At 39.0% G+C, this 26,640-nt stretch overlaps 1 protein-coding gene across 3 annotated transcripts in view; it reads left to right on the top strand.

The window, feature by feature from the left end:
- Positions 1-23,712, top strand: part of UPF2 (UPF2 regulator of nonsense mediated mRNA decay) — a 62,690-nt gene extending 38,978 nt beyond the window's left edge. For 2 of the 3 annotated variants that reach the window (XM_069869139.1, XM_069869220.1), the window contains exons 16-22: positions 1,842-1,981; positions 3,985-4,089; positions 5,020-5,118; positions 5,768-5,935; positions 10,592-10,733; positions 14,752-14,872; positions 22,422-23,712. In XM_069869139.1, the coding sequence (XP_069725240.1) occupies positions 1,842-1,981; positions 3,985-4,089; positions 5,020-5,118; positions 5,768-5,935; positions 10,592-10,733; positions 14,752-14,872; positions 22,422-22,431 (785 nt within the window). In that variant the 3' untranslated portion in view covers positions 22,432-23,712. Of the gene's footprint in view, positions 1-1,841; positions 1,982-3,984; positions 4,090-5,019; positions 5,119-5,767; positions 5,936-10,591; positions 10,734-14,751; positions 14,877-22,421 lie in introns of those variants that run through there. The other variant, XM_069869307.1, reaches the window with a different exon arrangement.
- The last annotated feature ends 2,928 nt before the right edge of the window (positions 23,713-26,640 follow it).

Below are 26,640 nucleotides of genomic sequence, written 5' to 3'. Positions count from 1 at the left end.
CACTGAACGTAAGCAAGTGTTCGAGAGCGTTTTATGGTGTTTGTTTTGGCACAAGCAAAGCCCATCAGCAGTACAGCCTTTTAAAAGGGGGTTGTGTTGTGCGTGTTCCCCCCAAGTCTGTTTCTTTTCTTGATATTGGTATGACTTGTTTGCCATTCAGCGTCAGCTTAGGGTGGGATCGTTCCAAGTCCTCCTATTAAATAGAACTGCTTGAAGGTGTGCTTTAGGGTGGTTGTCTTGCATGTAATTGTGGAGCAGCACATAGTTTGAAGAGCACAGTGTTTACAGATGGGGAGGGGTTTTTATTTCTGAAACTTCTCTGATTTAAGCAGGGCTCTAAAAATTTACCTCCTCCTGAAGCTAATGAGATTGTTGTAAAGACCTGCCTCATGCGTGTGTTGTCTGCATATTGCTTCTGTTTAAGGCATCTGGAGGTGGAGCAGAAAAAAACAAGTCTGGTATGCCTCAAACCACATGTATATCCAGGATCTAGATTTCTGCTTAAGAATTGCTTACTATGGCATTTGGTTTTCATGTATGGCAGAGAGCAAATAAGGAGTGCCAAGAGCACAGAACTGATGTCCAGAAAAACTTAAGCTAACAACCAACCCCAAGTGTGGTTGGTATAAGTTCAACCTCTGAATGACAAGCTACATAGTGACTGTAGTGACTTCTTAGGAAAGTGTTTGAAAAAATACTGGCTTTGATCTGCCGTGTCTCAGAAGGCTGACATAGGCATTGCTTTCTGCTAGCTCAAACCATGATCCTCTGGAGGACTGAGTGGTTTTGTAAGTTAATGAAAGAATACAATAAAAGAATGTCTGGGAACAGTAGTATGTGCTGAAGTTTGTTCTATTTGGCATTGGCTGACTGAATTCTTGCTATAGCTGTTCTCTAAAAAAAAAAAATCTTCATTTTTTCCTGAATTAGAGCCATGCCTAATTCTTAAATATTTTCTCTGAAAACAATTCTGATTAAAATCTATATCTGAGACTAAGTTTGACACTGAAACACTAAAATAAAGTGAAACTTTTTTTTTCATTATTGGAGGAGTGATAGAGGTAAGGTTATTACATTGAAGGATGCCTTTTTGAAAGAAAGCAGAGGTTGAGAGCTATGCTTGATACCTTGCACACAGACAAAACTAAAGTCTCTTGAGGGGTAGAGGTGGCAAGAAGGTCAGTAAGGGAAACTGCAAGATGAGCTAAAACGCAGTGGAAGAACTGTCAATCCTGTCTGCAAATAGTATGAGTGTACTAAATAATACTTTTGGAAGATACTCTTGATTTCCTAAAGATTTTATATAGGCACCTGCACCCTCATAGGTTCAATTGTAGCCTCGGAGCATTAGAAAAGAGTCAGAAAGGTTTGTTACAGGCTGAGAGAATTGTTGTTTTGAAACTGTTAACTGACAGTAGTGTGAAGTACTGGAACTAAATCTATAAAAGCTTGATGTCTTCTGGGTTCTGCTGGTTTCACAGAGTGTCTGTAACTTAGTGCTTCTATTTCAGTGCATGTTTCAGTAAGGTTGCACGTTCAGTTTGAGGATATTTTGAAGCAATTTGCCCAGTGCAGCTTCTTGATTGCTGTTCTGTGAGAGATCTTAAACATTCTCCATAATGTTTTCCTCCTTTTCTTGCAGGGAAATTACCCCACTTTACAAGTAAGGTAGCTATATATTACAAATGTTTCATTCAGCAGTTGAATATTATGACCTACTGGAAGTTTGTGTTTGGTAACAATAGACTTTTCAAGAGGACTTCCACATACAACTTGAGTGGTTTTGTGTGCTGTAATGTTCTAATTCTTGTTCTAATTCTTTCTCTTTTTCCAAATTGCAGGAATTGTGAATGACAAAGATTCTAAAGATCCTATTACAGAAGGAGAGAACCTGGAAGAGGATGAAGAGGAGGAGGAAGGTGGAGCAGAGACAGAGGAACAATCTGGAAATGAAAGTGAAGTAAATGAGCCAGAAGAAGAGGTGAACTTAATAATTTACCTTGCCTCGCAAAAAAACCTTTCTGAAGTTCTCCTGTGTCACAGAGTTAGCAGGTGAAATGTGGGTATGCACAACCCAGTCAGTAGTCTGGGGAGATTTCCGTCTCAGTTCTGTATATATGGAAAACTGAACACAGTGTCTGTGGCTTATTCCGAAGAAATTATCCCAAAAACTTGAACCTGACAACTTTGCTCAGGGTACATGCTGCTTCTCAAGAAAAAGAAGCCTTCGTTTTTTTTGGCATGAAAATACTTACAGATAATTTTCTTTATCTGTTGTAAAGCAAATGTATTGACTAGACGCCAGAGCAGTCATGTAGGAAAAATAACAAGTGTTCAGAGTGTGCCTGTATAATATGAATAAATAAAAGATTTATGGAGCTTAACAGCCTTCCTTGTTTACTCTGCCAGTAATCTTTTGAATCAAAAGTGGTGAGGCCAATAAAAAACCCCATATGTGTACATAGAAGTTTTAACTTGTCACTATGACACAGCAAAGTTGACATGATAATTGTAGTTTTATGAGAAAATGAGTTCATCAAGGAAACAGGAAACACTTTTCTCCTTGTGCTTGGGTTGGCTGGTTTACTGATAAGCTTTCTTTCAGTCTGTGCCTCTCAGCATTAAAATTCCTGATGTTTGGCTGGGTTTGTGCCATTACTCACAAAGTAATAAGATTATTAGAATCAAAAATGGTTTTAGGGTGGGGAAAGAACTTCTGATGATCTTGTCCAACCTGCCTTGCTCAAAGCAGGATCACCTACAGCAGGTTGCTTGAGGCAATGTCCAATCCGGTTTTGAATATCCAGAACCTCTTTGGGCAATTTCTTCTTTTACACCAGGAAATAAAAGCTTTTTTTCTTAGGTTTAAATTATTTTTTTTAATTTGTGTCCATTGCCTTGGGTCACTGGGCACCACCGAGAAGAGTCCAACTCCTTCTTTTCTCCCTCCCTTTAGGTACTTATATACATGGAGAAAATCTCCCACCCAACCCCAATCTGTCTGTTATCCAGACTAAACAGTGCTATCTCTCTCAGCCTCTGCTATGACAGATGCTCTGATCCCTTAATGATCTTCCCAGCCTATCGTTGGGCTCCCTCCAGTATATCCATGTCTGTCTTGTACTGGAGAACTCAGCTGGGCACAGCACTCCAGATGTCTTGCCAGCACTGGGCAGGCAAGCAGGGTCACCTGCTTTGACCTGTTGACAACACTTCTTCCTAATACAGCCCAGGACACAGTCAGCTTTGCTGCAGGGCTGCATTGCTGGTTCTTGGTCTGTTTGTTGTCCTGAGCTGCTTTCCAGATGGGCAGCCTCCAGCTGGGGTTATTGCTCCTGAAGTGTAGGGCTCCACGTTTTTCTCTTCACTGAACTTCCTGAGTTCTTGCCATCCATTCCTGCACCTTGTTGAGTTCCCTCTGAGTGGCAGCACAAACATCTGGTTTATCAGCCACTACTCCCAGTTTTCTGCTATATGTTTGTGAAAATGTCAAATAAAGCTGGTTGAGTCCAGACTGAAACATTAAGTACAAAACATAACAAGCAAATGTACTCCTCTCCCATGTAGCAAGTGATGGGACAAGGGGAAATGGCTTCCAGTTGCACGACGGGAGATTTAGGTTGGATATTAGGAAAAATTTCTTTGCTGAAGGAGTGGTGAAGCATTGGAACAGGCTGCCCAGGGAAGTGGGAGATTCTCCATCCCTGGAGGTGTTAAAAAAATGTGTAGACGGGGCACTTCAGCATGTGGTTTAATAGCGTGGTGGTGTGGGGCTGAGAGTTGGACTTGATGGTCCTGGAGGTCTTTTGAACCTTAATGATTCAGTGATTCTACTAATACTGAACTGAACTAAACTGATTCAGATGGAGAAAGGGTGAGAAAGGTAGAAAATGTGCATAAGGAATCAGATGCAAGCGGTCTTTTTGTTTTAAAAACAGTTGGAAGTTATTCTGTTCTCAAATTTTAAAACATTGACTGTTTCAGGAGGGCTCTGACAACGAGGAAGAAGAAGGTGAAGAAGAAGAAGAGGAGAACACAGATTATCTTACAGACTCCAATAAGGAAAATGAAACCGATGAGGAGAATACAGTATGTATTATTTAGATAAGCGAATTGACATTTGCACCTTTGGTTTTCTTTACTGAATGTGTTTTGTCAATGTTACTCATAACACGTCTGGGAAACGCAGCCAGAACACTCCCTGCTATTCTTCTAAGTATGTCTTACAGCTTGTTTTTGTGTTTTCAAGCTTTCATTGCTGTCTTTGGAAAATATTTATGCCATCAACTTTACAACAGTGTGTGCGCACAGGATTATGCACTTTCACAGGTAGCCAGACAGGAAAGGATTGCATAGATGATGGGTTTGCAGTGCCAGCAGTGGTAGCAAACTGGTATGGTGCAACAGGGAAAACTAATTACTCTCCAGGGATCTCAAAACTGAAAAAGAGACAGACAAAGAAGCACGACATTTCTAAAATACAGATTTGGGGTTAGTAGATTGTAACATCTGTAGTAAAAGAACCTATTCATTGGAACCTGAATTGTGGATATGTAGTAAGGAAGGTAATGATCATTCTAGAACAATGTGTTGGGGTACTGACTTCAAACACTTAAAGCTGTCATGTTGTGCTTTCCAAATACTGAAGGGTAGTATTCATTTTGAAAAGACCATTTGACTTTATAGACTCAGTGGAGAAATTAGTTACATTAGGTGTGGTAGGGATAGAGACTTTTCCATATCTAGCATGTGTACATATACATCTGTACACATATGCTAGTATGTCAGTGTGTTAAGAGTGGCCAGCTTTCTTAATAATTAATGCAATAAACATCAGAAAATATTTTTTCAGGAAAGTGATCCAGACTGAAAACTTTTTTCTTCAACACTATTTTTAAGCTTTTGATTATGCATGTTATGGAAGCAATAAAGATATTTTTTCCTATTATTTCTGAACTAAATATTTGTATTTCTGTATCTGGTCTAATAAAAAGGTTGTTATTTTCCGCATTGCAACAGGAAGTAATGATTAAAGGAGGAGGACTTAAGCATGTCCCTTGTGCAGAAGATGAGGACTTCATTCAGGCATTGGATAAAATGATGCTGGAAAATCTTCAGGTATATTTATTTTCTTAAAGGAATGTTATTTGCTCTACAGCTAGCTGTATTTGGTGGTTTTTTTAAAGTAAGTAAAGGAATAATAATACATAGCGTACCATACTAAAGAACTGGATTTTTTTCTTAGTTGTGGCCTTTTCTTTGCAACTGACATGTTTGGATAAGTAGGTTTATGTAAAACACCTGCTAATTGTATTTGCCCAGTGAATATATGATATGCTGACAGATACTTGTTGTATGAATAACTGCATCAGATTCTGTGTAGCACTTCTGACTTTTATCTCAGATTATCCAAACTTAGGTTTTCACTTGTTTAAAATCTCTTGGCACTTAAATTTACATAACCTTTAAGTCCTATGTATTTTTTTTGTCACATCTGGTAGATACTTAAGTATTTATAAACAAGTCTCTAGGTTTCTTTCCTTACAAGATTAAGTTATCTGTAAGTCCTTTGAAATTTTAAGTATACTATCCCTGTAACTCTCTTCTTCACAAGCAAGGAAAATGTGATGAAGTATAATACGTTTATTTATATATTGCTCTGTTTTCTTGGAAGGTTGACTTTGCTCAGTCATGAAAGTATGAATGTTACCGGGTTGAATGTTTTTAGCTTCTGACCATTTATGTAATTTACTGTGTTTTTTAATAGCAACGGAGTGGCGAATCTGTGAAAGTACATCAGTTGGATGTTGCTATTCCTCTCCATCTCAAAAGTCAGCTCAAGAAGGGTCCCCCACTTGGAAGTGGGGAAGGAGAGTCAGAGTCTGGAGACACAATGCCGTTTGTCATGTTAACACGAAAAGGCAACAAACAGCAGGTAAGAGTTCACATAATGTATAGGTATTGCTTAAGTAAGTAAATAAAGTCCTTTCAGTTTTCTGAAAGTCACACTCCGTAACATTAAGTGACAATATTTTGTTTCTTCATCTTTTTATTACATTAGTTTGCAGGCATCTTTATTTTGATAAATAGAAACTACTTTATGTAGTTTATGGGAATTCTTGATTGTTAGTAGAAATCATGTAGGAAAATTCTGTGGTTAAATTATACCATTGATAATGACTTTTTGTGGTCACACCAGTGGGATATGCTATGTTTTATGTATATTTTAAACATAATTGCTTAAGATAAGTGCTTGTGGTTGGTGGACTGCCACTGAAGTTAAAAAGAATACAAAAGAAAAGGAGAAGGAATGCTCCAGAATCTTCAAGGTTCTGCAGATTTTCCTGAAAACGCATTCAGCTTCAAATCAAGATTAATTCCATTTTCTAAGTAACTGCCAGTTGTTTGAATTTGTTCAACTCAGGAAAAAGTCATTATCTCTGAAGGCTTTTTTTAGGAGACTCTTCCAGAATGCGCTGAGTGAATCTCTCTGAGGAACTTAAATGGAAGTGATACTGACAGAACAGATAAACCCCGTGCTTCATGCAGCTGAGTTACAGATTTGTTTTGGCTTTTTCCCCAGTATATGTTTGAGTTTTCCTGTGTCAGCAAATGTATAGTATACAAATCAATACTTAGACATTCCATATGCATTTCTCATCATGATTTAGGTCTTCTAAAGAGACCTTTTCGTTTCAGTTGTATAAACCAATGATGAAAACAAATTACTCTTGAGTTTATACTGAAAAGCACATCCAAGGCATTGTTTCATTCTATGCATCTGTACCTTTCAAGTGGTTAGATCCATGTCATTAATTCGTTTTGACTTAGGTTTATATACCTCAGTTGTTGTACTGAAGTAGAGTTTTTCTCTTTCTTCGTCTGAAAGACACTTCAACAATCTGTGTAGAAAGCAAGGTCTCTTCATAGGAAACACTTGAACTAGTATGTGCTGTGCTCAGTGCTTTGGAAGTGTAAGTGGTGATAGCTGTTTGAGTGAGCACATATGTACTTGCATTTAGTAGTGATGAATAACTGGTTTCCTTACTACACTTGTGTTGTTATTCTGTTTTCCTGGAACTTGAATGTTGTATACAAAGTTGTGCAGGAGCTTTGAGGATTTCTTAACTGTTGTCAAAGGTCTGAGAAGGGATTTAAGAGAATTCTGTTTTAAAAAAAGTGATGTTTAGCTCTTTCAGAATAACTTTCTGGGGGTATCTGTAGATACCAAAAATTTCGGAATCTTCGTATTCTCTGTGAGGGGAAAATATTGCCAACATGTGGCTTAAAAAGAAAGCAGAACTTGTTCAGGAGTTTTCCCTGCTCCTCCTCCAATATTTGGTTTTGGGAGGAGGCTCTTCCTGCCAAAACTTCTCTCAGTGTTTCTAGAAATGTAGAAAACAGTTTCTTTATAGACTGCTTCAGTTCTTCAATCAATGAAAGGCTTCTTTGTCTGTAGTTATGTATTCAGAAAAAAAATGATTTAGGAGTCAGCTTTTATTGAAAAAAGCAGGAAAGAAGAGGTGGAGTTGAAAAGAAAATAATTATTCCTTCTTGTAGTACTTTATTTTAAATCTACTTGAGCAGAGTTTTGAAGTGATGGAGGCATACTTTACTTCTAACTCATAGCTGTAAACTTTCAGCCTTTTAAAAACAATCAAATGGAGTTTGCTGACAACCTGCAGGGCTGTAAGTAACTTCCCATCAACGCAGTCACTGGAGTGATAAGCATCACCGTCTCATTACATCAGCCTAATCACTTGCTATGTTAGCAGTTGTTTTAGGTTCCTGTTCTTTGTCAACAGTGCTGCAGAAACTAGACATTCACTGTAAGAAAGTACTTGCTGATGAAAATGGAGCAGGCTGTGCTTCCTTCCAGAGGTTAACATGCCAGTACTCAACCAGATTTTAGTGGAGCGCTGACAGCTAGTTTGTTGAAGCAATACCAGAACAACTGACTGCTCTTTACCAGCAGCATATGACCTGGATTAATAGTCATTGCAGGCTGATAGTAACAAGGACACCATATTTTATCCTTTTTGATCACACTGGTTTACAAAAACAGGCAATAGCAAGGGTACTGGACAGATCAGTGTCTTGGGATAGATGGCTGATTTTTTTCACCTGTCAGCTGTAGCAAAGCTGTGTGACAAAACTTATAAAACTAATAGCAGTAGCACTGAACACGGTCAATGGAAAGTAGACTATGGCATCATAAGCCATTAGAGAGCAAGGGGAAGTAAATATTACCATCATAAGATGAATCTACTACAATTTGATGGTTTTGAAACTCTCCAAGAAGTTCTATGCCAAGTAGGTATGACCCACAGTGAGATTTGGACAGTAAAAGACAAGATTTCTTTTCTTTTGAAAGATTTTTAGCAAGGTTCCATAAAAGAATTGTAATATCCCTGGAATGGTCCAGTCTGTCCTTGAATGTGAAGTTCTTTCTTGGTGACATTTTTATAGAATCCGTAATCTAGTCTTCTGAATGATTATTTTTCATCTTCCTTCAGTTTGCCATCTTCTAAGTGAAGTCCTTATGTTCTGTCCCCATCTCACAGATTTTGTAAGAGGCTTTTGATATACTTCTTCAGTATTTGCAAGTCGGAAATGTTTTATTTGCTCAGTAGTCATCATATCCTTTTAGTAATTGTCATCAGTGGTTTAATTTCAGATGGCAGCTCACTGATTGCCTCAAGATAGGCACTCGATGATATTTCATGAATTACCAGCCTATTGGGATTTGTTTTTCATTTGCACCCTGCTATATTTCAGTTTTCTTTTTCCTACTTCAAGCATCCTGTCTGAAAACACTTACAATCCCATTAAGCTAATAAATTCATAGAATAAACAAAATATAAAGGACATCTTGAGATGAATGAGGAGCTTAATGGTGAAGCTAAGGAATAATAATTTTTGTCATGAAACGCTCCTAATGGGTCATTTATTTGTGTAGTTTGCATAAAGGTTATTTGCATTATCTGGGAGCATGCATATTCTGCTCAGCAATAAGTAACTAAAGCTTACTTTTCTGTTGGAATGTCAAGAACTTTCATTTTTATCCTTTTTCTGCACGCCTTAATAACAAGCTTGTATTTATGTTGAATGTAATACGCTGTTGTCCCCTGAAACAGATCATCTTTTGCCTGTTTTTCTCACCTAAATAAAACTTGTAGGTGAAATAGCCAGGTTTATCTCAAGTCTTTGCAAGAATCTTGTCCTAACTCTTTCAAACATGGTTTATTTTCAAATGCTCCATCTGAGTACTTGGTGTCTTCTCACAGTCATCATTCAATGACTGCTACTGGGATGCTACTACCTAGTAGATACCTTGATTTCTTACTAATTATCGTATTAAATACTAACTGTACACAGTGAGGAGTTTGCTTTTGCTACATACCTTCTCAACAGAGGTTTTGATAACGTATTTCTGTCTGCAGTTTTTTGACAGTGTAGCAGAAAAGAACACTTAAATTTACTCCTGCTTCTGTTTTTGTGGAAATAGATCTCAAACAACAAGAACAAGCAGCAGGATTCATAGTACTTTGTGGAATGTTCAGAGTGATTATCCTTAAATGAATTACGCTATAACATGGCAATATTTATTTCTAATGGATTTGCAGTTGAAGGATGAAATGAAACTTTTCTAAATCCGTTCCCAAACTTTAGTTCCAAGAGGTTTCCGAAAACTGTTTCAGTTGCAAATCGCGTTGATAATCACTTCTTGGTTTTGGAACAATTGTAAAAACTTTCTCTGTGGAAAGAGAAACTTGGATTTTCTCAGTCTGGGGAAAAATAAAGCCTCTTCCCTCTGCCTCTCTGAACACCTCTGCTGTGTTTTTCAGAGAGAGGGTACATCTGTTGGATTAGGACCAAGGCCACATTTAATATAGCTTATGGCAAATCAGATAATATACTGAATTTGTAGTATGGATGCTTGGATGGAGGGGAGGAGGAAAAGATTGAATATGACACCACAGTTGTCTGCAGACTGGTAAGAAGCCCTGTGGATCTAGAATCATTTGTAAAAGAAAAAGTACTGGCTGAGGAATGCCAGCAGATATCTGAAACCCTTTGAACATTTTTCCACTGTTATCACAGGAGAGAGAGTAGTAGAAATTCTGCTCACAGGCTTCGTGTCTTTGGAAGGCAGAGATGTTTAAAGAGAGGTGCAGCTTTCTGAGCCAGCTCTGGTGGGTTGTCTCAAGACCAGTTTAATTCACTGTGAGGATATCAGCTTGTATGCAAATAAGAAAGAAAGCATAAAGTTATGTGTTCCTGGTGAACATTAATCCATTTCATTCTCATAAATAACTGTAAGTGTTCTGTCTTAGCAGAAGTCAGCCTCTCTTGTACGTTCTGTGTGTCTTTAGGAGGTCTGAATACCTTGTGTTTTCTCGTGCTTCTTTATGTGAAGTAGAGCTTAAAAAAATCAAAACAACAAACAGCACACTTTCCAGGGGGGACTTCTGTAGAAAGTATTTAATCACAGTAATCTACAAGTAACTATGACCTTTCTGTATTTTGGCTTGTTTTGTCATTGTGTTTTTTTCTCTCTGTGCACTTAAAAACTTATTTTCGTTTGCAGTTTAAGATCCTAAATGTACCAATGTCTTCCCAACTTGCTGCAAACCATTGGAATCAACAGCAAGCTGAACAGGAGGAGCGAATGAGGATGAAAAAACTCACTTTGGATATCAATGAACGGCAAGAACAAGAGGACTACCAGGGTAAGAAACTCAATCACCAAATATTTAAGTATTATTTTCAGAGGAACTTTCATGGATATACAGAAAATATTATTTGTTATATCTAGCAGCTCAAGTTCTGCATTATTAATTTGTAATGCTTCATGGAAAACCTGTATTTTAGTTTGCAATTCATTGTTTACTTTTACATTTGTTATTACTGGTCTCTGTGCTTGAAGAAGTTTTTATAGCTCTTCCGAGAAAGTGTGTCTTCAATAAATCCCAGCATATCAGTTTTATTTTGGGAAAGGAGAAGAATTGAGATATTTTCCTTAAAAATAACAGAACATTTGTGGCATTTTCTCCATTACTGCAAGACAATAGAGTTGGATAGAAAAAGAATTAATTCTGTGCAACGTAAACTCTGCTTTTTAGATATTAATAGGCAAATGTATTTAGAATCTTCATCCGTCTTTCTAAGACTTGCAAATAACGAGAGCTAACCTTCACCTGAGAAATAAAAGCTGCTGCTTCAGTTTTATACTGTTAAATATTCTAGGAATGCTATAAATCTGGAGCATAAGAATATATAAACAGAATGAAGGTTTCATACAAATTAGATGGGTTAGTTTGTTTTTTAAAGATATGTAAGCCAGGCATTTTGGAACCTGGACAGATTGAAGCAAATAGTTAATGCAGCAGATCCTATAGCCCCTAAGCTGGTGCACTTGATGTGTTTGACTGTTGAGTGGTTTGTTTTGGTTTATTCTTTTTCACACTCAACTTCCCTTGCCTTACTCAGATAGTAAACAAAGCCAGAGCAATAAAACTGATGGTATTCAGTTCCTGTGTTAGTATTTCCATTTCATGTCTCTACAGTTCTTGCTCTCTTTTTTCTGTAAAGATGTTGCAGTCTGGTGGTAATCACAGTGTAAGTAATTAATTAGCAGGAAATCCCATTTAAGCTATTTAGTGAAAGGTCATTCTTCATCAAGAAATGGGAAATTTAAATAAAAACAGTTCTAATTGTAAAAACACTATGGAATTTAATGCTTCTTTCAGAACTGTGATAGTAAAAGAACTAAACTTGCAGTTGTAAATAGAGTTTTAAAAAATCAGTGTCTAAAGACCTCTGAAATGGTAACACAATATGTTCTTATTAAACACTGTTATCAGCTTAAATTTCTGTTGTGTTCTGTTTCATGTCTTATAAAGCCCATTTCTGAAAAAGGAAGAGAAAGAGCAGACTCTAGAATTAGACATCCAAGTGCTTTTCTGAGACTTTTTAGGGGGTTTTCCTAATTAATGATATTTCTGATATTTTTACTGATCAAGGCATTTGTGACTTTGCTATCTTTAAAAATCAGTTTGTTTAATCTAGGATTTTATTGTGGGAAGCTGTGTTTATACAAAAAAGATTGCATTGATTTTTGTTCAGAAGAAATAAGACAGGTGCTACCAATTGATAACCAGTAATAGGCTTTTTTTTTTCTTTTAGATTTCTTATAGATTTTCTAGGTATTGTGTGTAAAGCATTAATATAGGGGGAAATCAACACAGAAGAAATAGGTTTTTCTGTAATTGACATGAGTTTTTTAATATAGCTGTTGATTCTTCTTTATTAATCTGAGTAGTACACACAGTAAAACTATACTAAAAAGGACATTTAAATCAGATTAAAATAAATAGGCCAAATTATTCCTCTTCAGAGCTATTTTTAATGTAGATTTTGTGCAGTTGAGTGTTGCTTTTGAAGAGATGCCTTGCCTGTAACAAATTGGTTTGTATACATTGAAAGAAGGTGTTGGATTTAAAATTTCTCTTTCCAGCTTTGAAGTTGTCAGTGGAGGAAGAAGACTTAATTTCAGGAAGAATGCCTCAGGGTTGTCCTAACATTTGCACAAACATTTGGGTTTTTTTGGTCTGTACAGGGTAGCAAACAGATGAAAATTCAGCAGTGTACTTCAAAGTAGTTATCAGTTACTTAATACTTGAGCTATGTTTATTACTTTACAAACATTTTAATTGAAAGAAGTATCAGGAACTTGGTAACTTGAATTTAGACCAGTATTTTCATGTGTAGGTGGCCTTTTCTTCACTTAAACTAAGGATGGGTGACCTGCCTTCCACCAAGCTAATATATTGTGCTGCTCTGCCATTTCTTCCTTTTGTTATCTTCTCAATTAGTCAACTGCTCAGTTACTGACTTTTCACAAACCCCAGAGTTCTCTTTCACCTACAGTATGGAAAACAGAAGAGCCAGGCATGCACACACTTGCTTGTTCATTCCTTGCTTCTAACACCTGGCTGGCAATGTACCATAATCTCTTCTTATTTTCTTTCTGGGTCTCCTCATGGCCGACAGAGATCTCTCTGGCATACAGAACCAGTTTGAAGGATATAATTTCATGATTTTTGCGAAACTGGACTGTCAGCGTGTTGAATGGCTTTCTTTGCCTTTTCCAGGTGTTGATAGGGGGTTACACAGAGCATGAACACATAGTTCATTACCTGTTGGCACCAATATTTTATATTAAATCATAGGATCATAGAATGGTTTGGTCTGGAAGGAACTTTAAAGCCCATATAGTTTCAAACTCCCTGCCATAGGCAGGGACACCTTCCACTAGGTCAGATCAGGTTGCGCATCCAACCTGGCCTTGGAACAATCTCAGGATTGGGGCATCCATGACTTCTCTGGGCAACCTGTTGCAGTGCCTCAACACCCTCACATGAAAAAAAATTCTTCCTAATATCTTGTCTAAATCTACCCTCTTTCAGCTTAAAACTGTTAACCCTTGTCCTATCACTGCACTCCCTGAAAAACAGCTCCCCACGGGGGTCTTTCCATGGGCCCATTCATTCATAGTTTACCAGTTTCTCAGTGAATGGGTGGGTAACTTACCGGAAGCTTCTCGTACATTTTGTAAAATGTGAGAGATTAGAGTCTCTGGTTTTGCCCTGTGCGAGTTGTTGTGAGAGCAGTGGGAGTTTGTTTCTAGCAGATGATTGGTATGTGTCTCCAATGAGATTACCAGAGATTAGAGAACCAGACAAAGCAGACTTTCAAACATAATCTCTTTAACAGCTTATTCCACTTTTCCCCTTCATTTATTCCATCTGTCTGTTTGCTGAGTAATGCAGATTCCTGCACAGGTGGACTGTCAGAAATACTTTCCATTAGAAGCCCTAACATATGGTCACAGGTTACACGGAGATTCCTATGGTGTATTTGTAGTTATATTGGGTACTTAATGACTATAAACTGAGCCTGGTAAAGAGCCATTTTTTATCATTAAAAAATGAAATGAAATTTTAGATATTAAGTTTTACCAAATCCTGAAGTACAATACTTAACCTTCTACTAACTTTACCAGAAGCACAAAGCCAAAAAGTTAGATGTCCAATGCAGTGCAGGCTTCTTTCTATAGCTGCCTCTTTCTTCCCACTAATCATAAAGGGAACATCTCCATCCATGAGACAGCTGGTATAATGTAGGTCAGCTGAGTCATGCTCTTCAGGTGCCCATCTTCTCTGTAAAAAGATCCAATTATGGTGAGCTTAGACTTAAATACCTGACTTCTTAGTGCCTAATTTTAGGACAGGTTTCTCGCTGAGTCTTTAATTGGCAGCATCGTTGTCCAATTGTTACTATTTCAGAGTAGTTTAATGTTGTGGCTTCACATACTGCTGTGAAGATTTGTCCCTGATCATTGATAAAAAAACTGGTGGCTGATATGTTTAGAAAGGAAAGGTCACGGCCCCTTTCTTAAGGACCTGTGATGAAAACCATTGCTGGCAGTTCCTTCTGTAAGAACATCTGGAAACACTATGTCATATTGCAGGGTAGCTTGGATTTTTCAAAGCTGTCTGTGCAATTTTAGTAACTTTTTAAAAAATTAACTGTTGTGGAATAACTTGAGGAGTGTTAACCCTAAAGTATAGCAAAGCATAAATAAGGTTTGGTTTTACTACATGGCAGTGAAATGTGTTCGTGTAAATTCCCTTTTAAAGAGATGCGGAGGGTATGTATTTAACTTTCTTCTATATGAAATTACAGAAATGTTGCAGTCTCTGGCACAGCGTCCAGCTCCAGCAAATACTAATCGTGAACGGCGGCCTCGTTACCAGCATCCGAAGGGAGCACCTAATGCAGATCTAATCTTTAAAACTGGTGGGAGGTAGGACAGTCTTCCTTTAATGTGCTAATTCTTGTTCTAGCCAAGTAATTTGCTTCATAATTGAAAGAGATAATGATCACTGTAGTACATGTGTGTGTCTCAGTAGTTTCCATTCTAAACCATTCTTTTAAAATACTGAGCAATGTTTTGTTGCCTCTAACACCTCTGTAAATCTGTCCCTGACAGAGGTTTGGAAGCCAGAGGATTATTTTTAAGTTGTGAAATGGCTTATAGACTTTGAGCCTCTTTTTATAGGGGAAAAGATTAAAGTCTGCTTTCTCAGTGAGAGGGGGGAGAGGATATTTTTGAGTATCTAGAGGAATTCCCATTGTGCTTTTTCAGTTTAGTGAATTTGAGAGCTATATCTCTGTATTGAAGCCATGAATGGAAATTAAATATAGTAAAGGTGGGGAGAGGGAAGGAGAACTTCTGATTTACAGGGTGCAAGAGCGTACCAGGACCAGTATTAACATGCAAAGAGTCAGCCAGGTTGCATAATAGTCATTCCTCACCTTTAATATATCTTAGTGTGTCTTTTCTCACTCAGAGTAAGTTTGCAGATAAAACAGTAAATTAACCCTGCAGCACAAATTTGAACAGACTTTCAGGTGAAACACCGACTGCTTTCATGTTTCTTTTCTCTTTCCAAATTAATTTTGGAGGTAGATGGATGGGAAGCAGCAAGTGTGATGGGAGAGTTTACCTACTAATGGTCTTTGTAAACTACAAATAATGTAATGAACTAATGCTATGTCACAGCAATACTGCCAGCTTCTTTCTGGTATGTTTTTGTAGGCATTTTATAATTTCCTGATGATCTTTCGCTGTACTGAGGCCCTGTACAGATGCTACTCAGTAAAAAAAAAACAAACACTTTGAAAACAGACTGCAACTTAAATAAATACTTCATTTTAAAAATAACCAGATTTAAGCCAATAAAAGTCAGCAGTGCTGTCCATTTAGCTTTTTCATATTACTGTAGCCTAATGCTGTCACTGAAATACAAACTATTCAGTTACATTGAGTTCCCATAATACTTGCAGGTGTTTCATAAATAACTATGCAGTCATCTCTTTCTGGTACATCTTTTCCAAATGCCTTGCAACCTGTACAGGTACCACACTGCAGTTATTCTTTAAATATAGCAGCCAAACCAGTAGGTGTGATACTTGCAGAGTATTTTTTAAAAGCTTTTTATTTTCAAGTGTTTTAGGGAATATATCATTTAGGACTTGACTGTAAAATAGGTCGGACACTGTCCAGCAAACAGTTTTAGTGGTGTTTGCTTGCTCAGAGAGCTGTGACCTGTGCTTGCAGTTCTGCTGTGGTTTTGTATTATGTAATTTACTCTTTGTTCCTTTTAATCTGTAAGCTCCTTAGCGCAGGGACCAGGAAGTTTGCTTTAGCAGACATATTTTATTTGTTATATAGTGCAATGCTCAGGCTTGCAGTCGTGCATCAGTTGAGCCATCGTAGCCTGTAGTAAGGGAATGTCACTTTTAGCCCCCAAGGGAAGATATTTAAGCAGAGATTTATTTATTGGAGGCTGGGTGCACTGATGGTTTCCCACTCCCAGTATAGATTGCTACCTATGTTTTCAGAGCTTCTGATTTTTAGGTTATATTGAAGATTGTCTTCTGACTTTGGAGAGTGAACTGCAATCTCTCTACCCGTACTACCCTCATGTTTTAGTTAAGTTACCCTGTGGCCTCCGAGGACACCAGAGTATCTTCCTGGGATCGAATAGGAACTGAGCTATTAGTTTTAGTATCTGTTTGGAGAAGTTTTAACATTCCTGCATGATAGAATCAGTTTGTGTGGTTGCAGATGTTATCACTTACATAATGAATGAGCTGTTGGGTTGTTTCTTCTTTGTATGTGAAGAAGATTGTGTTGTGTTCTTGCAATAGTGGCTGTACAGCATGCCTTTTGTTAAGAGATGAGAGAAATCTTTTGTGGTATTTACTTTATTGGTTATCTATTAATGTCCTTTTTATGTAGTGAGTTAAATGCAGTGAGATTTACAGGCTTTGTCAGATCTTTTTTTTTTATTTAGTGTGTGCAAAAAGCTGGATCAAAAATTGGAGTTTATTGCTGTTTGTAATTGTGTGCTTGTGTAGCCTCAGGTTTTAAGACTTGCTAATCCTGCAAGAAGAATCTTTAAGGAAGTCATACATTTAAAGCTTACCGGCCTTAAAGAAAACATGCTGTGACTCCATTAAAAGTAGCATTTCTTGATTTGCTTCAGCAGAATTGGGAAGGCAACAATTTTCACTCTTGCCTCCACTTCTGTAGCATTTGTGTATTAAAAGAGAACTTTGGCTATGAAGCTGTTAGGCTGATACCTTCAGGATACACATAATTTACAAAAGTAATTTTGTTTTGGTGATGGGACTATCATGAAAATGTTCTTTTATGGTTCTGGTGAACAGCCTCTCACTTCAAAAAGTTTCTTCTTTGTTTAAATTAGAAGGATATCCATTGTTTTGCTTGCTTACAAAATGAAATATAAATAACCACATTTTATGACTACTATTTGAAACCATTGATGACTAAGAAGAATGAATTGTAGTGGGAAATTTGACTATAGAGAAGCAAGCCTTACCCAGGAGCTTAACTTGTTAACCCTCTCCTTATTAAAAGCAATAACCTCAAAACTCATTGCTCTTTGGGAAGTATAGGAAAGAAAGGGGACCCATTTGTGTCATTGCCCATTGGAGTGCAGATGTAAACTGACAAACTAAGTGATATTCAAGCGAACTGATGATTTCAGGTCTCCTATTTGCATCTGACTTATTTCTCTTTAACCCATTTAATAAAGAAAAATGAAGCATAAAGGTAGTAACAGGATGCCAGGGGTTTATTAGCTAAATATTCTCATAATAAAGAGTATTATAATAAGTAAAATGTGAATTTAACATGATTTCCTGTTTCAGCTACTGGACAAACACACTTCATACCTCACCCGCTGTGTCACTGGTATATTTATTAGATTTTGTCAATTCAAAGCTTCTTATGGCATGTACCAGGAGTCTTGGTCAGCCCAAATGCAGTTTCTCTGTTAGCTGATTATCATAGACTGTCACTATATCAAACTAAAACTCTTGGGTGCTGGAGTGCCACTGCCTTGACCTGGCACATCTGTCCCTTGGTACAGCACACTGCTTTTGAGATCAGTAGCTGTAATTTTCAGTTATCTCTTGTATTCTTTTTTAAAAAGGTTGAGAGGTCGTTACTTTAGCAGTAATATTTTGCTCTTGCTTCAGGGATATTTATGTTGAAATGGCTCCCATCTTCACATTGTAGATATCATAAACACTAAAAAATTAAGTGCTCTATTTAATTGTGTGCTGGTTCAGTTCATCTTATTCTTTGCCATCTTTTTTGCCAGTATTTTAATCTTGACCTTTTCTCAGTTGTCATTCTTCATCCTGTACTACATCTTTTTCCCAAATACTTACTCATAGAATCATAAAATTGTAGAATAGTTTGGGTTGGAAAGGACCTTAAAAATCATCCAGTTCCAGCCCCTCTGCCATGGGTGGGGATGCTTCCCACTGGACCAGGTTGCTCAAAGCCTCATCCAGCCTTGCCTTGAACACCTTCAGGCATGGGGCAGCCACAAGTTTCTGGGCAACCTGTGCCAGTGCCTCACCACCCTCACAAGAAAAAATTTGTTCCTAATATCTAATCCAGGAAAGCCATTCAGACTCAGCAGAGACGTTCCAACCTCGTTTTTCAGCTGGTTTGTGGGAGGAAAACCCAAGGTATGAATATGGAGGGGAGGGTGTGTGCAAATCCTGCAGCAACATTTGGTGGGCAGCACTGGAATTGAACCAGAAAAAAACAATAAAAATGGCAAGATCCTCGTGTTTTTGTCTTGGCAACCTGGTGCTTGTTAGGCTCTGCAGATGTAGGTGTGAGCCTCAGTCAGGTGATAATTCAGATTTGATAGGAAATTGCATTAGCACTTCAGTGTTTTATTAGTCCAGAAGCACACACTCTGAAATACAGTTATTCCAGAGAATATATTCTTGCACAGATAAATTGATAACAGGTGTTTAAAATCCAGTGGTAGATTTTTTTCAGTGCCAAGTAACTGGTTAACATTCTACAGCATGTGATTTTCAGTTTTTCTGTCAAGAACTTGGTCGCACCAGCAGCAGCAATGGGTTCAGAATGAGTCCAAACATCATTACATTTATTGAAATTGCTCATCAACCAATATTAAGGTACAGTATATCTGTAATTTGTGTTACCGCTTCATTACTGTGTGGTCAAGCCACCTCACATAGTCTGATAGATGAACATACTTGCACACTTCCCTGTGGAAGATTGTTCATTTGTCCAGTTCCATAGATCTATGAGATGGCAAAGAGGCTGACTGTGATGTGACAGGCACTTGAGTTTGTTTCCCAGGAATTAAGTTCGTACTCTACAGTATTTTTCTTCTCTTGCCATTATATAGGAATGTGTACGTACTGTTTATTCTCAGAGGCCAGTTTTGTGGGAGGAGAGCTGAAAGCAAAAATTGGCTTCTGGAGGTTGTCTCTGCTGTCCATGCAGGGAGCAATGGAGAGCAGGAGTCTGAACTCCAGAGGTGGTTTTCGTCTTTATGAACTGTTCTCCCCTCTAAAGCTCATTCATCTGAAAGCAAGAGAATGCGTTCAGCAGAATGAAGCACAGAAGGAAAAGAATTGTTCATGAAAGCATTATGTTTAAAACAAAGATACGTTCCAGGTGTTCATTGTTTCTTTTTAGTGTTCCTGGTTTTGGTTAGTGTGATTAGGAGAGAGAGAGCAGAAAGCAGCAAAGCTGAGCTGAGTCATGAAAAGCGAAGCAGCAAGTGAGTTTTGACAGGAAGTATTTGGAGAAGGAAGGTACCTGAAATTTGTGAAGAAACACAGTGGTCCAGCATTGCGTAGAGCATTGTGGATTGATGGAGGCCACAGAGGGATAAGGGTGAAGTGTGAAATGTAATTTCAAATATCTTGCATGTTAAGAAAACAAGAATATTTTTGTGATCTTGTGATGTCAGTAATGTGTAGAAAGGACGTGAGTTCATATATACTTTAGGACATGTTTCAATTTAAGTCATAAATTATCTGGCTGACTTAAGTTCTGCCAGCTTCACACGGGCAATGGATTTCCTGGACTGTTAAAATGTTTCTGGGCATTTTCACAAGTTCTGGTTTTCTACTCCAGCCATGATTAGATGAGAGTGTCTGTGTTTCTTTATCACGTGGAGTAGCAGCACTAATACTCAGGCAAGATTACTGAGAAACTGGCTATATATTGTATATCTGTATAAATGTATATTTAATATAAATTAATAACTGTGGTGGTAGCAGGGAAGGGAGGTGGGGGAGTGGGCCGCAAAAAATTGATCCTTTTATACATGAAGTTCAAGGAGTCTTTTATGACAGCTATGTATCAAATTTGACCTTGTCAAAAACAGATTTGGATAAAGTTTACTCATCTGGAGAGAAATGTCATGTTAAATGTCATGTTTGCTCAGGGACATGGTTTAGTGGCTGATAGGAAAGGTTGGGACTCAATGATCTACAAGGTGTTTTCCGACCTAATGATTCTATGAAATGCTTGGGAAAAACGGCTACTAAGATTTTTACCAGCAGCACCTCACCCTGATCCATTGAAAAACTGCTCACTCTGCCTTCTGTGCCGTCAGCATGCCGTGCCACGGCTGCTGGTTTGGATGAGAGTCATTTTTAGGAGATTCTATACGTGCAGCTGGTCCCGGTCTTCTTCGTTCCCTTGCTGTCAGTGGTAGAATTGTTTTCTTAGCGGGAGATGGAGAGATAAAAGCACAGTTCTGAAATTCATTGATGTTTGAAGTTTCTTCTCAGTTGTAGCATTCTGTAGCAGGTAACACCTGTAGCATGGTAATACCTGTAGCAGGTAACGCTTACTGTACTAAATATCTTCAAGTTCCTTTCTTTTGCCACCAGATAGCCGATGTTTCTGATAATGTGTGTGCCACAAAGAATTGGAACATTATATTAGATAACACTAAAAGGCGGTTAAAATCTAGAAACAGAAGCAATACTGCTGCAAATTCCAGCAATGCATCGGCTCAATTCTTCCTGACAAAAATATAGAATCATGGAATGATTTGGGTTGTACGAGACCTCAGAGATCATCTAGTTCCAGCTCCCCTGCCATGGGCACAGACACCTCCCACCAGATCCAGGCAGCTCAAGGCCCCATCCAGCCTGGCCTTGAACACCTCCAGGGATGGGGCAGCCACAGCTTCCCTGGGCAACCTGTGCCAGTGCCTCACCACCCTCATTGTGAAGAATTTCTTCTTAATGTCTAATCTAAATCTTCCCCTTCCAGTTTAAAGCCATTCCCCCTAATCCTACACTGCATGCCCTTGAAAGAAATCCCTCCCCAGTTTTCTTGTACATACTGGAAGGTCACTATAAGGTTTCCTCGGAGCCTTCTCTTCTCCAGGCTGATCAACCGTATAGAGTGTTTTTAAATAAAATGGACTAATACTGGATAACAGATTCACAGTGTCATTTATGTTGGAAGAGACCTTCAAGATCGAATCCAATGACGAAACAAAGCAATACATAGGATTACAGAATTAGTGTGAAAGCTTTATCTGTTAAAAGAAATGCAGAAGTTGCTCTGTCCCCTTGAACAAAATCACAGCATTTTTCTTCCAGTGTTTTTCAGTAAAAACTAGATTTTTATTAACTTATTGTTCAACAGATGCTTGAGTTTAATGCAAAGAATATGAACTATTTTGTTTACATGATAAAGGACTTGGGTGTGTAGCCCTGGATCTTTCCTGTAATTGTAAAATATCTATGTTTTCCCTTTTCTTTGTACTACTAAGTTTTAATTTGCAGTGTAGAAATCAAGTGAAAACCAGCCCAGGTGCCATAACTGATATTTGTGCTGAAGTCAGTGGTACTGTTATCAGCGTTACTGCTAGATGGATTTGGTCTTGTTGAGTCACATGCCTGCAAATGGATGTAATTTTTCAATGCACAGTTTTGTTCTTAAGAGAATTAAATGTGACTGTCTGTGTAAGGACATGTGGTTCATGAACAAGGGATGATTGAAGATTTTAATACAACTGTTGACTCTCTAAATGTTTAAAACAATTATTTGACTCTAGAAAGCCCTCTTAACATTTCTGCAGTGCTTCAAAATGTAAAGAAACCACCCAAAAAGATGAAAACTGTTTAGAAAACTTGTATTTCAACAAATTCACAAATCATCTGTGCACTTGAGTAGTTCAGCATCTCATCTGGGAGGGTAAGACAGCTGATTCTGAATGATTTTAGATTCATCTGCTGAGATTTTGTAGGGACTTTTTCTTAATATACATTCTCAGTGTTCTTTTGACTGATGTTTTGAAAAAAACGTGCAGATAATTCAAATACATAACTTTAATATTACTTTTTAATATGTAAAATAATGTCAGAATCACTAGCAGTTGATTAGAGTGGTTTCTAACCTGCATAGTATTGGGTGTCTCATATTAAACTATTTCTTTTCTCGTTTCTTTTCTTAGGAGACGTTGATCCAGCAGCAAATGTCATTTCATTAGGTCCTGTATCTCTGATGTTGTGGATAGTGGAGTCCAGCGATTAAAAGAGAGCAGTGGACACATCTCAGCATGTCAGTCTAGAGCGTTCAGAATCGAAACCTGGGACAGGCTGGGGCTGTGGGGCAGAAACAACAGCCTCCCCGCTTTACCCCCAACCCCACGCAGAACAAGTGGAAGCTTCCAGTCACGGCCTACCAAAAAAAAAAAGCTTTTTGTTATGGGAACCGCGTTGAGGGTTAATTTTCTTATAAGAGCAGAAGTAAATGAATGAGATGGTTAACTTGACCACTGAGCAGCTTGGTGAAAACAAAGATCAACCTGAAGTCCAGATGGATTACACTGGAGAATGGAGAAGGTCTTTGACAGCTCAGTATGTGGGAGAACAAAGTTCTAAACCTGGCACAAGTTACGTTCTCTCCAAATGGAGCATTTTGTGTTGGAAGGATGTTCTTTGGGGGCTGCAAAGCTACAGTAGAAACATGTAGAGCAAATGGTGAAATCTAAAGGAAACCTGGGCAAGTAGGATAACTTCTTATCAAACACTCCTCGGTGAGAACATTTTTGGTGAAGGAATGACCTGTTTCTTCCAGATGAGCAAGAAGGAGGGGTAGGTTTTGTGGAGGGGTGAAAAAACGCAAGAGCCAAGGAGGTAAAATGTCTGTTAGGGGTTAAAATGGAACATGAAGTTGATTAACACAGGGTGTTGACTTCTACTGCTTGGAACAGCCTGACACCAGCCTACGGACAGGGATATAGTTGAAACCATTGTATCTATCATTGAAAACCAAAATGTGCCAGTCAGCATAACAGGAGGATGTCGAGGAGTGGATCCAAATCTTTTGTTGATCTTCATGGGTTGATAAGCCTCTGTGTCTATTGAAACAAAGAAAAGTTTGGGAAAAAAAAAAAAGTTAAGTCTGGAAACAAGTAGAATTTTTATTTTTTTCTAAGTAGAGATGAGGTTTCTTGGTCTGTTTCTGACAATCTGTTATTTATTAGCATAGTTTTTTGTTTGCTTTCAGGTAGAGGCAGTTAATTGGGTTAAGGAGCTCATCTGTATGTTACTACTAATTCTTTTTTCTAGCTCTTTTAAAACCGTTTTTACCACTGGTTTTGGTTTCTGCATGTAGGGGAGAGAGACTTGTACAATTGTAACATTTCATACAGAAATGCCCCCCCCTCCCCCACCCCGATCTTCACCAGCTTCAGAAATCTGACCTTTGCCAATGCTGCAATAAAGTGTTACAATTTAGAATCTGTCTTTCTTTTTACGTTGTCTGCTGCTTCTGAAGTGATGTCTTGACGAGTTTGTGGTATCACACAGGGCTCAGGTAGTGCTTCATATAAGCGAGGCCAGTGACAAGTGGGGTTCCCCAGGGCTCAGTGCTGGGTCCAGCCCTGTTCAATGTCTTTATCAATGACCTGGATGAAGACATCGAGTGCACCCTTAGCAAGTTTGCGGACGGCACTAAGCTGGGTGGAAGTGTTGATCTGCTGGAGGGTAGGGAGGCTCTGCAAAGGGATCTGAACAGGCTGGACCGCTGGGCTGAGTCCAATGGCATGAGGTTTAACAAGGCCAAATGCTGGGTCCTGCACTTGGGGCACAACAACCCTGTGCAGTGCTACAGACTAGGAGAAGTCTGTCTAGAAAGCTGCCCGGAGGAGAGGGACCTGGGGGTGTTGGTTGACAGTGACTGACCATGAGCCAGCAGTGTGCCCAGGTGGCCAAGAAGGCCAATGGCATCTTGACTTGGATCAGAAACGGCGTGACCAGCAGGTCCAGGGAGGTTATTCTCCCTCTGTACTCAGCACTGGTGAGACCGCTCCTCGAATCCTGTGTTCAGTTCTGGGCCCCTCACCACAAGAAGGATGTTGAGGCTCTGGAGCGAGTCCAGAGAAGAGCAACAAAGCTGGTGAGGGGGCTGGAGAACAGGCCTTATGAGGAGCGGCTGAAAGAGCTGGGGGTGTTTAGCCTGGAGAAGAGGAGGCTGAGGGGAGACCTCATTGCTCTCTACAACTACCTGAAAGGAGGTTGTGGAGAGGAGGGTGCTGGCCTCTTCTCCCAAGTGACAGTGGACAGGACAAGAGGGAATGGCCTCAAGCTCTGCCAGGGGAGGTTTAGGCTGGACATTAGGAAAAAATTCTTCACAGAAAGGGTCATTGGGCACTGGAACAGGCTGCCCAGGGAGGTGGTTGATTCACCTTCCCTGGAGGTGTTTAAGGCACGGGTGGACGAGGTGCTAAGGGGCATGGTTTAGTGTTTGATAGGAATGGTTGGACTCGATGATCCGGTGGGTCTCTTCCAACCTGGTTATTCTATGATTCTATGACGTAAACTCAGGTGGCATTTCACCAAAGCAGGGAAGATTCCTGCCTCAGGAAACATACTTGAAGCACGCTCAGTAGATGCAAGATTTTCTTGCTGTTTAGCGAAGTGGTGTGAAACTGCTATCATTTCACATAACATAAGCTGTTGTGTGCAGACAGTGAACCGAGCTAGAAAACCGGCCTGAGTTAAGTTAAGCAATGATGCTTTGGCAAGAAGATTTCAAGGTTTTTACAGTATACCTACTTGATCATGCTCTTCAATCACATTATTGAGCATGGAAAAAGTGCCAGCGCAGCTCTAGGTCTGCCTCTTCACATGCTCCTTCTTTAAGGGCAGTTGAGGAATCCTTAGAGCACCCTTTCCCCAAGGACCTTCCTGTTCAGGTGGTGGTGGACAACTTCCAGTTTGCAGAGCGTGGCTGGAGGTTTTTATAACATCACATGTAGGAGTGCGTCTCTAGAATTCTGCTAGACTGAGATCCCATTTTATAAGGAGGCAAGAACCCTGAATGTGTGCTGTCACCCAAACCTGCCTCTTCTCTTGCGTCTCTGCTTGTATTTTGTGCTGTGGGTGTGGGATGCACGTACCCTGCAAGGAGCACTGCCTTGTAGGAAGACCAGGTCTTTGTTTCAAGTTCTGTGTTTAAACTGCCTGTGCATTTCTTTTTTTATCATTTCTTTTCTGCATATAATTTGAGGATGCATTAATCGCATTTGTAACTCTTGAGCTCCTCCAGGAATGTCTTCTGCAGCAGTATGACCGTATCCATTGGTCAAATCTGATTTCCACTTCCACAGTGAAAAATGCCTACCAATTCCTAATAGCAAATTAAGCATCTAATTGTGGTTGCAACGAAAGTCAACTTCCTTTTCTCAACCTGCTGCTTAGTTTCAAAGGCTTTTAATTTATCTAAATTGAATAACTGCATAGAAATAAAACGTGAATCTGCATTAGATTTATTTTGTATCTGCCAGTCTGGTGCCTTGGATGGAATTGGGATCAATAGAAATACTTTTATGAAGTTGCTGAAGAGAGTTTGAGGTCAGCTCCAGCTTTCCTTTACATCAGGTGGAAATTGAAACACAATTCAGTGAAACCTTTTGAAGTCTGATGTTGAAATAAACTCTTAAGTTCTGCTAAAGAAAACCCCCATGTTAAAAAGTGTGAGCGTAAAACAATCAGGGTTGAACAGAAACAGCAAAATAAATAGCAAGCCCTAAAGCCTTATTTACTGTTTGCTTTTCTGTTTGCCAGCCCCACAATCCAGAAGTGGGGGTAGATGTTGTCCTGCTGCTTGCAGAGCAGTTCTGCCACCTGATCCCTGTACAACTTGTTGCTGCAGGGAATGTGTGGCTAGCTTTCACTTTGTCATTAGAATGGTTTGGCTTCCTCTAAGGAATATTTAATTAAAATGGTCAGGTGAGCAGCTTGGTTTTGATACAGGAACCGGGGAATAACCTGTATCTTGATCAGTCCTTGTCTTGCCTGAGAATGTTGTGGCTTTATCCAGATGATGGGTTATTTTAATTAATGAAATTATATGTAATATCATAGAGCAGTTTGGGTCAGAATGGAGCTTTTAAAGATCATCCAGTTCCAACCTGCCATGGGTAAACACTCTTCCTACTGGATCAGGTTGCTCAAAGCCTCATCCAACCTGCCCTTGAACACCTTCAGGGATGGAGCAGCCACGCCTTCTCTGGGCGACCTGTGCCAGTGCCTCTCCACCCTCACAGGAAAAAATTTCTTCCTAATATCTAATCTAAATCTCCCCTCTTTCAGCTTAAAACCGTTCCCCCTTGTTTTATCCCTACATTCCCTGATTTGGAGCAGAGCGTGCAGCGGGACACATCA

This window comes from Phaenicophaeus curvirostris, chromosome 1 (genome assembly GCF_032191515.1).
Source record: "Phaenicophaeus curvirostris isolate KB17595 chromosome 1, BPBGC_Pcur_1.0, whole genome shotgun sequence".
Classification (NCBI taxonomy): domain Eukaryota; kingdom Metazoa; phylum Chordata; class Aves; order Cuculiformes; family Cuculidae; genus Phaenicophaeus; species Phaenicophaeus curvirostris.
This window is presented reverse-complemented; position numbering and strand designations above follow the sequence as displayed.